General features: G+C 45.6%; 2 protein-coding genes across 2 annotated transcripts; both read left to right on the top strand.

Annotated features, from left to right (window-relative positions):
* Positions 1-1,419: 1,419 nt before the first annotated feature.
* On the top strand, positions 1,420-3,917 carry c24h6orf58 (chromosome 24 C6orf58 homolog). Its single transcript, XM_004083929.2, has 8 exons — positions 1,420-1,803; positions 1,957-2,043; positions 2,122-2,195; positions 2,268-2,372; positions 2,547-2,662; positions 3,218-3,359; positions 3,424-3,520; positions 3,587-3,917. The coding sequence occupies exons 1-8, from the start codon at positions 1,506-1,508 to the stop codon at positions 3,736-3,738; spliced, it is 1,071 nt and encodes a 356-aa protein (XP_004083977.1). The 5' UTR covers positions 1,420-1,505; the 3' UTR covers positions 3,739-3,917.
* Positions 3,918-3,980: 63 nt separating this feature from the next.
* dcaf4 (DDB1 and CUL4 associated factor 4) lies at positions 3,981-13,093 on the top strand. Its single transcript, XM_020714572.1, has 15 exons — positions 3,981-5,826; positions 5,955-6,050; positions 6,136-6,232; positions 6,324-6,436; positions 7,062-7,219; positions 7,310-7,392; positions 7,672-7,777; positions 10,442-10,585; positions 10,669-10,718; positions 10,806-10,885; positions 11,290-11,382; positions 11,826-11,923; positions 12,001-12,177; positions 12,257-12,371; positions 12,445-13,093. Exons 3-15 carry the CDS (start codon positions 6,144-6,146, stop codon positions 12,693-12,695), a joined length of 1,557 nt encoding a protein of 518 aa, XP_020570231.1. The 5' UTR covers positions 3,981-5,826; positions 5,955-6,050; positions 6,136-6,143; the 3' UTR covers positions 12,696-13,093.
* Positions 13,094-13,458: the final 365 nt, after the last annotated feature.

Raw genomic sequence — 13,458 nt, 5'->3', positions numbered from 1 at the left:
TAGCTACATGATGATTAACAGAAATGGGTCGTGCTTCTTCTGCTGATTTTTACTGAATGTCATGTCCTCTGCCAAGTCTTTAGGTGCTTTTTTTGATGTCTTTATTACTAGCTGGGCTCGCTTTTTGTAATAACTTAGCCATAGATTACAGCACTAACTGCTGAGCGGTACAAGCGTTGACCCAGAATGTCAGTCTGTCCGTTTTGTTTTGCTTTACCTTCTTCTTGTGTTGCTGTGCTGGCTGGCTGTGGCTTCTCCTCCTCTCTCCTTTGTCCCTCCATGGAGGGAGTGACTGTAGTTTCTTTAGTTTGAGCTCTATTTCAGTGTTTTTGTCTCTGCACTCTGAAACAAAATGGAGGATGCTCCTGAGCTCCCTGTGCTGGCTGGGCTGCAGCCTCCCCCTGCTGATTCACAGCAGCTGTGGTAACACCTAGACACTCCTAGGACTAGTCTCTGGTGCCAGAGTGCATGGAGCCATGGTCCATGTTGGCATCCTTGCTACTGTTGTGGAGTTACCCTGTTCTTGGACCTGGTTTATTGTGCCCATACCGTATCTTATTGGGTTCCCTGTGGATGGCTGGTCCCTGACCTGCTGTTGGTTCTCAGGTCCTCTGCAGCAGCCCCCCCCCCCCCCTTTCCTCTGCTGATTCTCTGCTAAAATCCCTCATCTCCACTGCTGAGACTGCCCTCTGTGTACTGTAGGAGCCTCCTCCTGTGCTCCTGTCTCACCTAGATGTTTTGTACCTCAGTCATCAAAACCTTTAAATCTTATAGAGCGTCTCTCATAGTTTGGGGTTTCAGACCACATCGGTGGTCACTAATGATGGAATGGTGGTGCAGAGGAGCCAACTTTGAAACTTTGACTGACTTTGAGGGAACCCAAGTGTGACAATCTAAAAATAGGTCAAGTGATTAAAGAGGACACTGACAATTGTCTTAAATACAGAAAAGGGAAAGAAACATCTGTGATTATTGAAGACTGAAACCAGGAGACGTCAGGAGAAAGAGGAGGCAACCAGGGAAACTGAACCCAAAACATGACCAAAAAACAAAAACCAAACCAAAAGAGGCTTCAATCTTCACAACTTCTTTTCTTTTACTACCACTCACAGCAGTGAAGAAAATTCTATCACTGGAGTTTAAGAAATAATGGCTGAAAAAAATCCTTTTCAGTGTTTTCTCATATACCATGGTGGTACATTTCACATATGTGTCTTTAACTAAGGGGGTAATTAGACATCTGCATACTTTGTTCCCAAATAGTCAGCTGCACTTTGCTCTGTGCTCCAGGAATCTGGGGCCATTTTTAGCTGTATTTACACAGATTCTCTTATCTCTGCGCTTCATAGAACCACATCACATGGGCTATGATGAGAATGTGTGTGTGTGAATGTGGGACAGAGTGTTTCCGTGTGGACAGAAGGAGTACATAAACCCTGAGTCCTGGACTTTTCTCAGTCTAGGGCTGACTCTCCTGACTCCATCTGCTCCATAGACCTCCCAGCATGTCTCTTCTAGTGGTGCATGGCCTCCTCCTGGGCTTTATGTTCTCTTTGAGTTCCTCTGCTGTCATCTTAGACAATGGCATGCCTATACTTTGGACACAAACCGCAAGTCAAGTCACCGAACTCCCTACGCTAAATGGGATTGTAACGCCAAATCCCTGGAATTACCTGCAGCGTATGAGTCTTTACCGGCTGCTGGTAGCTGCGACTGACCCCTTCACGGAGTACATGAGAACAAACCCTACAGATGGTCCAATGTGGGGGCTGCCGCTGCAGCTGGGTTGGATGCTGACTTCAGGTAAGACAAAACATTTTTAAACCATTAACTCTAACAGGAAGTTCTGTTGTAAGGAAATCCCTCCATGATGGAAATAAACTCTTGTCTCCTATTGTAGATCCCACTGGGATGTGTTGATCTTTTGAACTTGAAAACAGTCTATTGTTCCTCCAGGTCGCCTTGTTGATCCAACCGGAGCCTCGACCTGCGGCTTGCAGACAGGAGATCCCATGTGCATCTCAGCACAGAGCTGGTGGGGCTGTAAGTTCAGCAAAGTGGCAAAAAAACACCACACAAGCATTTGTAAACATGCATGACACCCTGGTCATTTGTTTGCAGGTATGAACTACTTCACCTCTGCACTTCCTTTCCTGTCTGCAGCCCATAATGGCCTATTAGGACAAGATGTTGAAGTATTTTTACGTTTTTTTTAAGCAATAAAACATACAGCCCACACACAGGACTCACGATTGTAACTCTGTCAGGTTCAGCTGCAGGCCCCTGACGGTGCCGATGGCTTTTGCACCACCTACACTGACTGTTTAGCTCAGTATCCTGATGCCATGGCAAAGTGGGATGCCTTCTTTCAGGTACAATAAATTAAATGCCCGCCTTAACAAAGGCCCTTATAGAGTTGTTCCTGCTGAAATGTCTGTGAATTTGTCATGGGCATCGACACATGAGACTTCAAAAGTAAAAATGTAGAGAATGAATGTTTTGCTGCATCTGTTTTTGTGCAGTGATATTTTTATTGATTCTTTAAGGCTATCAAGGTCACCGACTCTCCCCTTCCAGTCGCCGAACACACAGACAACATCCTTGGTGTGTACTGGCAAGCTCAAATGGCTTCCCTCTCTGCTTCTGCGGTTTGTAATCCCAGGTAATTACTGTCAATACAGCTGCTTTCCACAATCAAAGTGGCAGAAAAACACAAATCACCAGTATTAGTACTTCTCTGTGATATTTTATTCAGTTCATTTTCACTCATGCTGGCATTACAACACGTTTCATCAAAAAAAAAAAAAAAAAGTAAACAAACTGAAAGAAATGCTCCAGGTCTCCTTCCTTTGACACGTGACATTCATAAGAAGCACATGACAGCTAAAACAAAAAGACCATGAGTCAATTACAACTTTTGTAAAACTGCAAGAACGTTTTAAATTAATAAATATAACTGGAGATATCAGAGGAGCCGTCCCTATATGTGGAGAGAGCAGAGGACGTTGTTTCTCGTGGTGAGTCATGGCGTTACTTAAATGCTGCCTTAAACCACAAGTCTCCTCCTCCAGAGAGGAGCTGGGCCTCCTGCTTCACTTCTAAATGACACCAGTACTCTGTCATGTGTTACAGTTTGGAAGTAGCTCTCTTTTTTCCTGGAATGGTGTTCTGTAGAAAGAGGAAATCTCCATGCAGCTGGGCTCTCTTCTCCTTTCAGGCAGAGCCACTACTCCTCTGAGGAGGTGTCATTTGCCAACAGCTGGCTGAACTCAGCTGAGTACGTATCTGCGGTACACTTCCACTCCACCCTGGAGAAGACCGTGTTGTTCCTGAATCCTCTGCCAAGTCGAGTTTTGCGGGTACGTCACCATGACTTCCCTCATTTTTCTCTGAACTTCACTTACATCGTCTTGGTTTCCTCAGGAGGGAGATGCGGCTCCTAATATTGCAGATCTCAGTCAGGAGGAGAACCACACGCTGTCCACTTTCTCCTGGATGAAAAGCATCAACAGTATTCTTGGTAAGACACCCAGAAAAAAACGAACTTTGTTGGTTTTGAGTTAGTTTCTGTGATGTTTTCCTTCAGGTGGCTCCTTAGTGCGCATGTGGAAAGGCGCCATGTGCTCCGTGGCCACGAGAGAGAAAGGCAGGGCGCTGCTGGAGCAGCTAATACTCAATCCCAGCTTCGCCACCAGCACTCTACTGTCCATCATTCCAGAGATAGCTTCAAGCTGCTGAGACAGACGGGAAAACCGGGACTCTGCTGTTCTAGTTTCTACTCAGATCGAGAGACGTTTGACATCAGTATCTGTCAGAAGTGTTTGTATCTAGGTCCATGACTCTGAGTACCAGACTGCCTCAAAAGCACCTTTGTTCTCTTATGAATATGTAAAACATTAAAAAGCCATTCCACCGTTTTTCTTACTTGTTTCTTTGGGTTCTTAGAAAAGATCACAGGCCTGGTCCAACAGAAGAACCAGGAAATCAAACATAAATGTTCTGAAATGGAACAAAAGCTACTGTCAGACTAAAGGTTTGCTCTGCCTCCTTTATCTAAACCAGACGTCTGCAAGCTAACAACACTAAAAGAGCCATACAGGCTGGAACTAGGAGCACAAGGTCTTCTTTCAAACCTCTAGAAAATAATCAAGATTTCTTTGTATTTATGTTACTTTCTTTCATGATTTATATAACCGAATTTTAGCTTATTAGACATAAATAAAAAATGGAAAAACAAAGAGAAGTTTGCATTTTATTCTACCCATGACTTTGGTTTTTACTCTGGAGAAAGCAACACACTTTTAAAAATAGGACACTTTGAATTACAGCTGCTGCAGCAAATTTACTTGAATCAAAAATGTAATACAACATAAATTAATAAAGGCATTTTTTTCCTATTGTTTTATGTCTACTATAGTGGGCAGCCTTCCTTTTTCCTACTTACTAATGTTAACCTGAATGTAAAAATCATTTCATTGCTATAAGATCCATGAAAGTTCAGCAAGCAGCCCTCAGTTGTTTGTGTTTGTCATCCAGAAGACATTTGTAGCACAGTTACTACAACAGAAGTGCCCAAAACACCAACATTTTAGGGGGAACAGATAAAAACTTTATGCTATGTTATGTTTATGTTATGGACAGTATTTTTATGTCATTTTTGTGTCTCCGTATTTTACAATGAATGAAAATGTCAGGGCTGAACGATAACCCAGCTGTTCTAAACAGCATAACACTGTTGGTGGCTTCTGTCAGACGTCAGAGCTCCGTCTCCCCTCTGGTCACCGGCGGGAACACGTTATTCGTTATCAACCACCCTGATTTAGCTTTTTGGACTTTTGGCTGAACTCATAAACCTGCTGCATTTGGATCCAGCCGTCTTGTGACAGTTTCATCATTTCCAGGTCGATGGGTATTTTTTTTTTTTTTTACCTTTGAGGAAATGTGAGATCAACAAAGAACCAATTAGGATCAATTAGCTTAACAGTCAATGTAACCCCTTCATATCTGCCTTTATTCCCAATTATATAAAAAAGTTGTTCCTGTGTTTTTTATTTCATTTTTTTCATTATTGTCCAGTGGTGTAGAACCCAAAATACAGGAGAGCAGGCTGTATTACGGTGTTTCTATATTGATCTCTATATTTGTCGGATCTCTTTACATAAAATGAATTTATTGTAATATTCGCTCATTAAGGAGGACGTGAAGGTAGCTGGTGTTAGAGGAGAGGATGAAGAAGACAGGGTTACATGGAGGAAGATGATTGGCTGAAGTGAAAATACCAAAGGAAAAGAAGAAGATTTTACTATGAAACTTGACTGTGTCACTTTGCAGTTTGAGGGGCTCATTTTAGCTCATCAGTTGTCCCATTTACCTGAATCTGGCACATCTCAAAACTGCTTTAGTAAGAATATTTTATCCCATAAATTCAACACAAAACATTAAAAAAATCAAAATATCTTTAATATTGCGGGCGCAGTCAAATGTCGTACATTGTTGTTTTTTTCAGTTTCCGGAGCGAGTAACCAAACGGTGACTGAAGTCTAGCATAGTAACCTAAATAAAAGTTTTGTTTTGATTCTGCTGAGGAACAAAACGGAAGACTGACTGCAACCAATGAATGACTGATACGTCACACCGGAAGTGGCCAACAGAAAGGCGTGCGGGGAAGGCGTATGGTGTTGCCTTCACATGCGGTGGAGAAGTGTGAAAATATGAACACTTTAACGACTAACCAACATTCAAAGTAGCTGGTCTTTTATTCTGACGCCTTCGTTAAATGCATTAACACGAACTAAAGCCAGTCTCTATGAGACAGGGATCCTGGAGGTAAACAGGTTACTTTCTACATCGATGTCGTTTGAGTAAAGTTCCACTTTTCCGAGGAAAGTGAACACTTCAATATAGTGACCCTCGCAGTTAGACTTTTCCTCTCTCCTGCTTGTCCCTTCCTGTAGGACTTGGTCATTTAACGTCGATCTCCGAGTGTTTGCTGACTGGTTCAAACGCCGCTCTCGTTGAAGATCCAGCAGCGACTCGAGTCGTCCGTGAACGTAACCATGATTTCTAGTTTATTACCCGCCATACGAGGGAGTTGATGAAAGAGCGCGCGGCCAACAGCCCCAACCTGTTCTCCAGACCACAACATGAAGCGGTGGACCTGGCGAGGAAGTCACGGTCCACACCGGCGACATGGTTCCGGTCCACGGCATGGAGGACGGCGAGACGAGCGGAGGTGGGCGCTTGAACGCAACACGGCGAACACCACCAGGTGAAGGATGAGCTTATCCCAGGAATGAAGGTATGTGTGTGTCTGCTGCTCACAGGCGCTCAGATGACGACGCAGAACCACCCTACAGGAGAACCCACAGCCCGTCTGCCACGGCCACCGCACATGCGCAACCCTCCTCCTCCTCCACCCGCAGCAGCGCAGCTCCAGGTGCGCACCCCAGCCTCTGAACCCTCTGGGGCTTCTGAACCCTCTGGGGCTTCTGAACCCTCTGGGGCTTCTGAACCCTCTGGGGCTTCTGAAGCCTCTGGAGGTTCTGAAGCCTCTGGAGGTTCTGAAGCCTCTGGAGGTTCTGAACCCTCTGGAGTTTTTAAAGTCTCTGAAGCTTCTGTAACCTCAGCAGTCACTGTAGCTTCTGAAGCTTTTGAAGCCTCTGGAGCTTCTGAAGCCTCTGGAGTTTTTGAAGCCTTTGAAGCATGAACACTGTTGAAAGACTGATGGTTAGGAAGACTGTTTTCTAAAAACAATGTAAGAATAGAACATGTGACATTATTTAGACGAAGGAGTTCTGGAAGAACAAACAGAGTTTGAATCCTTCTGTGTGGATAAAGACCTGCTCCACAGATAAAAGCTGCTCCACTTTAGACTGGAGAGCCTGAGGTTTTGTGGCGTCACAGTCAGAGCAGCAGTCTGACGTCATGCTGTGACGTAGCTTCAGAGGAACTGTCCATTCATCCGAGAACAGCTGTAGAGTTTCAGTGTCTTTGCAGACCTTTGTACGTGAATCAGGCAATGAGGTCCTTGTTGAATTTTTATTTTTGTTTTGGTGGAGCAGAGTTACCAGGCTTCTACTTTGATCCAGAAAAAAACCGCTACTTCCGCCTGCTGCCAGGACACAACAACTGCAACCCTCTGACCAGAGAGCAGCTGCAGCGCAAAGAACGAGAAAAAGAACGACAAAAGATGCTGGAAGAGGATCAAAACCCCAGAAAAGTTAGTTACTTATTTTGTGACGTGTGTAGCTGGAAGATGTGAATGTGATGAGAGGAAACCTCTATGTAACAAGACGACCATTCTCTGCAGAAAGCACCAAGGCCAGGATTGAACTCTTCTCTGCTGCTGCAGAAAAGACATCTTGGGCTTTTGCCTGAAAACTCCTACTGCAGGTACGGACTCCTTGCTGGGTGCATGTGCACAGCTTGTTTTCATCTGCAGAGCTTTGAGGCTTTTGACAGCTCATCTTGATTGCAGGTTGTTAAAGCTCTTCAAGTCCCGAAGTATCTAGAGCTTTGCAGCCATCAGCCGAGTTTTAGCAGGGAAAGGGAAGGACGTTTGCAGAAATGCACTTAGATATTCCTCATCCGTGACACCAGCATCCTCTTTATGCAGTGACTGCGACAGAATCAGCCTGGATGATTGTCCTGGTTGTCTTCATTTGTCTGCAGGCTCGTCCACGAGGTCAAGGTCAGCGGAATGAAGCGCCACAAACTGGAGATTGAGAGCACAGACAACAGCAGCTGCCCGGACACTGACAACTTCCGACTGATCGTGGTGAGAACAGTCAGACACACACAGAAGGAATCTATGCAGCAGTTAGCATGACAGAAACAGGCTGTGGTGAGGAGTTTCCTTCATAGGTTGGCTGGGCTTCCAGATGGAGGGATGAGAAGGATCTCAAAGGAGACTCTTCCACGTCAGGATGAGGCAGGTACAGGGGTTAGACTTCTGGCATTGATGCCACCTCAATTACCTTTCAAACAAGTCGTTCCCTCCATTAGTCCAACTGAGAGGAGACACCACAGAAGATGCCAGGACGTGCTGGATGACATGCATCTCTATGTTGCCCTGGAAACACCTTCAAGTCCCACTCTGACCATCTTCTGATCTGTTGTAAAATCCTTCCCAGTCGGTTTTTTAATTATGTTTAGTTGTTTACACTCTCTCCTGCTAGCTTACAGCCCCTCACAACCCCAATAAAACATTAGCTAAACAGAAACGGTGATCAATATTAGAGCTATCCAGGCGTACAGTTTAGATCCAGATTCCAGAAAACTAAGACGTTCATGGTTCTGTTGGTCTGACAGCGGATGATCAGAATGGAGCAGAGCAGGGAGACTGGGACCTGCCATTGTGGATTTTACATCATGTCGACACGCTTTTTTTTTTTTGTGAGAGCCAGACGTATTAGTAGGTGACCAAATACTTATTTTCCACCATAAGTGGGAGAACTTGCACAATTGGTGGCTGACTAAATACTCTTTTGCCCCACTGTATGTTAATTCTGCCATAATGGTTTTATTGCACGTAAAATTAAATGTTTTTAACTTTTTCATTAGTGTGCTAATTGGGTCTGCACGATAAACCCCAAATATATCACTATCACGCTATCCAGCTGTGTAATACGTATCGCAAATGATGGAGAAAACTGCAACAAATGTTACCTTAAATGTATTAAAACAATCTTATGGCAACTTGAAGTCTTTAAAGAATCCAATAAATCTCTTGATGCATTTGACCAATTGGAAGGACACATTCATGTTGTTGACCAATCAGATGGAGCCTTTTATGTAGACGAGAGTCATGTAGAGTAGAATAAAAGTGAACTCTGTTTGAAATTAAACTGTTGCAACCAAATGGAAATCATGTTTTTGGTTGTTTTGCTGTTTGTTCATTTGTCACAAGTTCCATCGTCATGGCAACATTGATCACTAATATGGCAAATGGTGAGATTTTGTCATGTCGTATACATTATTTACATTTTTCTCGACTGCTCAGCAACTTCATTCATTTTTGTCACCCTCAGTGAATGGAGTGGTGATCAGCTGGAGTAATCATTTTAAATCTGGTTTCATTTTGTCAGAACAGACAGAAAGTCTGGGTAGAATCTGACCCTGATTGGTTTTTATTCGACAAAATGAACATGACCAAAAGGCAGCTGTGCAGTTCCAGACGTGTGCATGAGCGTGCACGCTTTTCCCCCCTCACGCATGCGCTCATGTTCCGTGCACAGACACCGTCTGTCCCTCGGGGTGCTAACTGTAAGGTAGCAGAGGAATCAAGGATTTGATCCCCCTCACATTTAGCATGTTTGTCCACTGAAGGAGAAATCGTCAGTCTGTCATGCTGATGGTAGAGTCATTGAAACCGTCAGAGATAATCAAGAACCTGACTTTATTGAATTTATATCAAATTATTTGGATTTCATTGATGGGATTTGACCCCTTTTGCCTGAAGGACCCTCATTCTCAGAACAGAGGTCGGAGGTTGAGCTGATTTCTGCACACATTGGGAGGAATTCTGCTCCACTCTTCTTTCCAAATGACTTCTAAATCATTCAGATTTGGTGGCTGTTGCTTAGCAACACTGAGCTTGAGCTCTCTCAATACGTTTCTATAGGATTGAGGTCCACAGACGGGCTGGGCCTCTCCATGACCTTGATATGATTCTTCTCCAGCCGTTCCTTGGTCGTCTTGGACGAACGTTTTGGGTCATGATCCTGTTCAAGACCCACTCCAATGAAAATGGTGTTTTTGTGAATCGGGGCGCAGACAAAAAAATGCTGTTTGAAAAAGCTCTTAGTTGTGACGTGAAAACTGAAATGGGCGGGGCTAAAGTCTCCCTGCTCTGCTCCATTCTGATCATCCACCTGCAGACAAATAGATCCATGAACGTCTCTGTTTTCCTGGTCTGTGCTGGAATCTGGATCAGAACTGGACTGGATAACTCCAATATTACTCTCTATTTTTGTTGTACTGCTAACGTTAGGTTGGGGTTGTGAGGGGCTGTAAGCCAGTGGGAGAGCGTGTAAACGAAGGGATGAAGGAATATTGGAGAAGGCTTACATTTGCGCCAACAGACCCGTCCACAACTCCGAGGTGAATTTCTGATGAACTCCTGCCGCTCTGCAGAAAAAAAGGGTCTTAAAAAACCTCAGTTGTTTTATTTAGCCTAAAAACGGCATCATTATAGTTAAAACTGCTTTAGTAAGAATATTTTATCCCATAAATTCAACACAAAACATTAAAAAAATCAAAATATCTTTAATATTAGGAGCGCAGTCAAATGTCGTACATTGTTGTTGTTTTTTTCAGTTTCCGGAGCGAGTAACCAAACGGTGACTGAAGTCTAGTCTAGTAACTGGAAACCTTTTTACAACAGAGAACAATGCAATTGGGGTAAAAGTTTAAGCAGCAAATGCCTCTTCCTGGTCTGCAGGGTGACTCGGCGTGTGAGCGGGTCTTCACGGTCAATGACGTCTCTCATGGCGGCTGCAAGTACGGCATCATGAACTTCAGCAGCAACAGCCGCGGCTCGCTGTCGGTGGAGATGTGTGATAACCTCTACTTCACCAACCGCAAGGTGGGGGCTTCTGACCCGAGCGCCGATGGGGAGCCTTCGTCACATGGTCTTCATCTGACCTCTGCTGTCTGAATGTGTTCCAGGTCAATTCCATCAGCTGGGCCTCCGTCAACTACCCCGACTCCCATGTCCTGTATCCTTCTCAGCGCAGATGCATGTCCGTTGTTCCTGAGGGATTTTGTCATCCCCGTCTGCCGTTTGTCCTTTACTCCTCTGTCAGGCTGTGTCTGGTGGGGGCCGCGGACACCCCCGGCTGCGTCAGCTTACTTCCTGCCTCCCTTTTTAGCAACTCTGACCCAGGTTTGTCACAGCTGTGAGTGTTTTCAATTCATATTTTAGAAAGACTAGATTTAAGGCTTATGCAGAATTTTAGATTCATTATTTAAGTTCCTCAGGAAAGTTTGGGACATTTGGCGGAAAAACAGGAAAAAAATCCATAAAGTTTGTGCAGCAGTGAAATAGAAGCGTGAGGATCAGCATTCACTTCCTGTTCTACACTGAACATGACCCGCTTCGCTCATGGGTAACCCTGCTTGGCCTTCTCTAAATGTGTCCACGCCCACATTCAGAGAAGGTCAAATTAAGTTTCCTGCCGAGTTTCCAGGAGAACTTTCTGCTGAAAGTTGATTGTGCAGAAGTTCCTCTGCGTATTCTGCCTGTAGTTTCCAGTCAGGGCGCTAGCTTGGACTCTTCTCTGTCTTCAGATCAGCCCGGGATGCTGTGCAGCTTTAAGATCTCTGCAGCCTGGTCCTGTGCTTGGTGCCTCAACCCGCAGTTTGACAAGACCTTCAGCACCGGTCAGTCCTGGAGGTCCTGATAAGCTGTTGAAGAAGTTGGTCAAGCAGACAGGAGGCCTTACTTACTGAAGGACTGCAACTTTTTAAATGATTTCCCTAAAGATAACAGGCTCTACTGGGAGCAGATGTCTGTTGACTTTCATGTAAAATAATCCTTTGTTTGTGAACGTTTATGTAACGTGGAAGCAACCTGGGGCGGTTCAGGCTTCCACGGCGTGCCTTCATTTCTGATGATGCACACTTTGTGGGCTGTTATCCCGTACATGAACTCAGAGACGTCTGGTCCTTTAGATCGTCTTGACTGAATCTTTTGAGAAGAATGGGATTTTGATTGACCCAACGGCTCTTCAAATTTTTATTTGTCCCGAGCGACTACATAAATGGCACGCTGCCGAGGTGGGCGGAGTAAATGAATGTGGGCGTGTCTACGCGGCTGTTTGCAGGACTGTCTCGCCGGGTCATCCTGAAGGATGCAGAGACGGGACGAACGCAGACGTACAACGTCAGCAGCGACGTCTTGGCTCAACAGTTCGCCCTTCAGGTGGGACGTTTTGTTCACGCTCGGGTTTCCTCCTCAGCCCTCAGATGAAGATCCAAGCCGCTGCTCTGTGTCTGCAGGCTCCCATTCTGTTCAACGGCTGCAGGTCAGGGGAGATTTTCAGCATCGACCTTCGGCAGCGCAGCCGCAGAGATCCGGGCTGGAAGGCCAGCCGCTTCCATCAGGAGTCGGCCATCACGTCCGTGCGAGTCCTGCAGGATGAGAACTACCTGCTGGCTGCAGACATGCTGGGACAGGTCAGCATGCTCATCCTAAAATGAATCGTGTCCTGAGGGGAAGCAGGCTCCCACTCACATGGCAGCTGTTCCTGTGCAGATCAAGCTGTGGGACGTGCGAGGGACAAAAGCTGTGCAGGAGTACAAAGGGCATTACAATGAGCACGCCTACCTCCCCATCCACATCTGTGAGCGAGAAGGACTTCTGCTGGCAGGTAGGCCAGGAGGTCCGGGTCTGGGGAAAGGTCCTCACGTTCACGTCTTTAACTGCCGTGTTGGCTCCTGCAGTGGGACAGGACTGCTACACCAGAGTGTGGAGTCTGAGGGACGGTCACCTGCTGAGGACCATCCCGTCACCACATCCGGCTGCAAACGACATGATCCCCAGCATCGTCTTTTCACCAAATCTAGGGGGGGCTAGAGGCCTTCCTGGGCTCCTCCTGGCCGTCAAACACGATCTGTACTACTATCCATACAACACTGACTACCCGACCGGAAGGCCAGCCGACGCGCGGCAGGAGGGCGGAGCCACAGTGTGACAGGTTTCTGCCAGAGGCAGCAGTGGGGTCATTTTTCTGATGCTGTGGGACAGCGGTCCCTTCACGGGGGGACAGCGGTCCCTTCGCGGGGGGACAGCGGTCCCTTCGCGGGGGGACAGCGGTCCCTTCACGGGGGGACAGCGGTCCCTTCGCGGGGGGACAGCGTTCCCTTCACTGCCACAGAAGATCAACTGTCTGACAGGAAAGACGGAAGTGAGGCTGTGTTTGAGTTGCAGCCTTGAATATGCCTGACTTCCCAAAGTTTCAACCTCAGGGAGCGTTACTGGGGAACGATTTCTGTAACTGGAAGTGCTCTTCACAAAGAACATTGGTACTTGATTTTAGAAAATTTGTGTAAATAATAATCTGTTGGATCAATAAATCTTTCAGAAACCACAGCTGGGATTTTGTTGTTTGAAGTGAAAAACCTTGAACCCCTTCTGATGAAAGTTTGAGAATTCTTCCCATGATGGACGTGTGGATAGAAAGTTAGGCTTCAACTGCATTTCTGAGTATTTCTTTATTCATATTGTCGTAAATCAAAAAAGACATTTGCAGTATAAAAAGCTTGTAGCTGTGATGTAGAAGCTACAACAGCAGACCACAGCTTCCTGCTCTGCTCCATTCTGATCATCCACTGACAGACACATAGATCCATCAACGTCTTTGTTCTCCTGGTCTGAGCTGGAATCTGGATCTAAACTGGACGGCTGGATGGATCTGATATTCATCACCATTTTTTGTTTTACCGATAATGTTAGCT

This window comes from Oryzias latipes, chromosome 24 (assembly GCF_002234675.1).
Source record: "Oryzias latipes chromosome 24, ASM223467v1".
Lineage (NCBI taxonomy): Eukaryota > Metazoa > Chordata > Actinopteri > Beloniformes > Adrianichthyidae > Oryzias > Oryzias latipes.
The sequence above is the reverse complement of the archived record's forward strand: the minus strand, read 5'-3'. Positions and strand labels throughout refer to the sequence as shown.

Coding starts and splice junctions, on each gene's coding strand:
- c24h6orf58 (XM_004083929.2), top strand. CDS start 1,506: ATGTCTCTTCTAGTGGTGCATGGCCTCCTCCTGGGCTTTATGTTCTCT. Junction 1,804..1,956: donor GGGTTGGATGCTGACTTCAG/GTAAGACAAAAC, acceptor TTGTTCCTCCAG/GTCGCCTTGTTGATCCAACC. Junction 2,044..2,121: donor AGCACAGAGCTGGTGGGGCT/GTAAGTTCAGCA, acceptor ATTTGTTTGCAG/GTATGAACTACTTCACCTCT.
- dcaf4 (XM_020714572.1), top strand. CDS start 6,144: ATGAAGCGGTGGACCTGGCGAGGAAGTCACGGTCCACACCGGCGACAT. Junction 10,886..11,289: donor TTTTAGCAACTCTGACCCAG/GTTTGTCACAGC, acceptor CTCTGTCTTCAG/ATCAGCCCGGGATGCTGTGC. Junction 11,383..11,825: donor TGACAAGACCTTCAGCACCG/GTCAGTCCTGGA, acceptor GGCTGTTTGCAG/GACTGTCTCGCCGGGTCATC.